The sequence below is a fragment of the Monopterus albus genome, unplaced genomic scaffold (genome assembly GCF_001952655.1).
Source record: "Monopterus albus unplaced genomic scaffold, M_albus_1.0 scaffold2.1, whole genome shotgun sequence".
Taxonomy (NCBI): domain Eukaryota; kingdom Metazoa; phylum Chordata; class Actinopteri; order Synbranchiformes; family Synbranchidae; genus Monopterus; species Monopterus albus.
In genome coordinates, this window is record NW_018127882.1 from 6856854 (window position 1) to 6860019 (window position 3166).

The 3166-nt window shown below is 42.7% G+C and overlaps 1 protein-coding gene across 1 annotated transcript in view; it reads right to left on the reverse strand.

The window, feature by feature from the left end:
- pmt (phosphoethanolamine methyltransferase) overlaps positions 1–3166 on the reverse strand; it is a 9019-nt gene that overhangs the window by 2500 nt on the left and 3353 nt on the right. The window contains exons 2-7 of the mRNA XM_020591545.1: positions 2512–2675; positions 2121–2311; positions 1062–1198; positions 676–827; positions 282–486; positions 1–4 (exon numbers count right to left, since the gene is read on the reverse strand). The exon at positions 1–4 is cut by the window's left edge and continues 64 nt beyond it. Coding sequence (XP_020447201.1) covers positions 1–4; positions 282–486; positions 676–827; positions 1062–1198; positions 2121–2311; positions 2512–2675 — 853 coding nt within the window. The remainder of the gene's footprint in view (positions 5–281; positions 487–675; positions 828–1061; positions 1199–2120; positions 2312–2511; positions 2676–3166) is intronic.

The window sequence follows — 3166 nt, forward strand, 5'->3', positions numbered from 1 at the left end:
CAAACTCCTGTTAGCATAAGAACGGATCCAGTTTATTCAAAGCCCTGAAAGGTTAACCGCAGTAGTTCTGTTTTGTAGCATTCAGGGTTGGGGAAAGAGGATAAGGATTAGGACAAAATTATTAAAGGGTGCAGGTTGTATGTTATGATGTTAATTTCGATATTTTGATTATATCTACTGCTATGATAAACCCCAGTTCTGTTGCTGTTGAAGGCCATTTGTAGCACTTGTTTGATAACAAGACTGGGAGCCTCTAGCCATATAACGTATTCAGTGGTTGCCAGACTTCATTCCTACCTTGGTGGTGCTGGGTCCACCTGTGCTCACGTAACCAACCCCGAAGATCTTCTCGTAGCGCAGGATACCGCGTCTGGTGTACTGCTGGTTGTCTAGGAACTTTTGGAAGGTGCTGAATCCATTCTGGGCGTTCAAGGAGCGGGGAGTTTTCTCCAGCAGCCAGCAAATTTGATTCGGATTACTTTTCATCTGGAACAGGAGGAGGATGAAAAGGAGATGGAGAGGATGAAGACGGGGGCAGGGGGTCATGAGGAGAAAGGAGAGAGAGGGTGATAGAGATGGGGAACTGAAATGGGTTCACTGCACAGCCTCATGTCTACATCGTGCATATTTTCTAGTTTAAGTCTTTAACATTTGGTAAAACTGCAGTGGCCCTACCTCAACATAAGTCTGAACTTTCCTTTTCAACACAATGTCGAAGCCAAACGTTTGGCCCCCCTCAGGCCCCTCCACTTGTACTGATTGTACCAGGTGCGTGTATTGCGCCTCAGTGCGGTAGCAGGTGGGGTTGAAGTCCCTCTTGCCGTCACCTTAGTGGAAGGTTATGAGTTAAGATGAGTCCTTCTCTTTATTGTGAGATAAATTAGCTTCTGTTGCTGAGCATTTAAAATGATCTGAGAAAGACGGTACAAATCATGTCGCATATGGAACACCGAAACTGAAATTTACGGCAGACGCTAAGTCTTATATGAACATTTCAGTTAAGTTTCCCAAATCAGATTCGATGAAGGAGAGAAGTAGATGTTTTATTGTTATCTCAGTACCTGACCGATGGTTGCAGGACTCTCTGAAGAACAGAAAGCCGCCAGGCCTCAGCCAGCCAAGCAGCTTCTCTATAAAGGACTTCAGCTCCTCGTCACTCAGGTACATCAGCAGCCAGTTGGAGAAGATGAAGTCAATGCTGAGGAGAATATAAAATATGACAAAATTTAATCTTTGATAGGGAATACTTTTAAGTAGTTTTTCTCTTTCAGCAGAAACATTATTTGTGTTTGTTTTTAGTCTCATTCATATTTTGAACATAACTGGCTGAACAACATGTAAGAATGTCTAGTCTTTGTAGTATTCGAGTGTGTCTGGTTTTATGAGCCAACATCAGACAGATGTTGCGACCACAGCATGAAACTTGGATTGCTTAGTTCTCATGAATATTGAAATGGTCCAACAGTGCAGAAAGTATTTAGATGAAAGTCCCCTTATCATAACAATAATTTGGAAGCAGATGCATTATTTGGAAGGAAATACAATAGTTTGAGAAAAAAGACTGTTAAATGTCAATCATCAAAGTATAAACCATATCTAAACTAAAGGTTAAAATGTTTCGATGCAGATTTTTAAATTCCCATTGTATTCATGATCGTACCTCCAGCAGACCCAGTGTCCACAAGTAACACTAGTCTGTTACGGTTGGTTATTCCCCCTCCATCTACATTAATAACCTGAGATCTCTGTTAATCTGACAAAGTCTACAGCAATGTTGGTGGTGCTGTGTGGATGTAGCCTACTTAGCTAGGCACTAACAACAGCAGACAAATGGAATCATTGACATGATAATGGAGTTAATCCATCCAGTAATTGTTGACAACCTTCGCTACAAACCACAAACATCAATCTCAAAGTGGTGAAACATGAAATGTCAGGAGATCACCAATGGTAGTTTCATCTTCTGTGGACCCACGAATGTCTGTACAAAATTTAAACAGCGATCCATCAAGTAGCTGCTGAGCTACTTCAACCTAACACACGGTGGTGGACCAGACCAACACTGTAGTGAAAAATGTAGCTATAAAGTGTTAGTAAGCTACAGATATTTTAACACAGACCTGTGCTGAGGGACATCCAGCTTCGTGACATCGGCTTGGATGAAGGTAACATTGCTGTGGTGACCGTTGACCTGTCTGTTCCTCTCTATGAATTTTTCCATGAAGTCTACAGCTGTCACATGGGCGGCCTTGGTCAGCAGGTGACTGGTATAACGACTGCAGAGACACATGACAGTATTGTGTCTGTGTAACTATCTTCATAAAGTATATATTGTTTGTCTTTCAATAAATAGAAAGAGCATCAATTAACCCCTACAGGGGAATTAAACTGACAGCAGCCATTGTACAAATCAACAGAACTTCTGCCCCTGAATTAAACAGACTGCTGCTTCGGGGAAGGTAAAAGGAGGCGGTGTGTGTGTGTTTAACAACCTGTGGTGTGGAGATGTACGGACTGTTTATAAGCAACTCTGTACCCAGCCAGGCAGGGCAGCATGGACAGGATCTCCGGCAGCTCCTGCTGAGTCAGCTCCCTGGCACGAGAGTCCAGCATCATCTCCTCCACCGTGGCGTCCTTGGAGTGCTCCTTCCAAAACTCTGTCATCTTGCTACGAACTGTGAAGCACACAGGTGTTAAGATAAGGTTAGGAAGAGGATCTCTGTGTGTAAAATAATTGCACTATCAATACAATATTTACAAGAGCAAAAAGATGGTGGCCAAGAGGAGGAACTTTATTACTGCCTGGAAAAAGGAGCAGAGTACCGACAGAGTACCAACACTGCTGACACACAAATCAGATTATAATCAGATGAAGTTCACTATAGTTATACCACAGTGGGATCGTGTATATAAAAACAAGAAATGGATATCATTTTAATGGACAGTTGAAATCCTTTTTAGATGAGCATAATGTATTGGAGATTTTTCAATCTGGTTTTAAAGCTTGGCATAGTACAGAGTCCGCAGTGTTAAAGGTTTTTAACAACATCTGGCATGGACAGGATCTCCGGCAGCTCCTGCTGAGTCAGCTCCCTGGCACGAGAGTCCAGCATCATCTCCTCCACCGTGGCGTCCTTGGAGTGCTCCTTCCCAAACTCTGTCATCT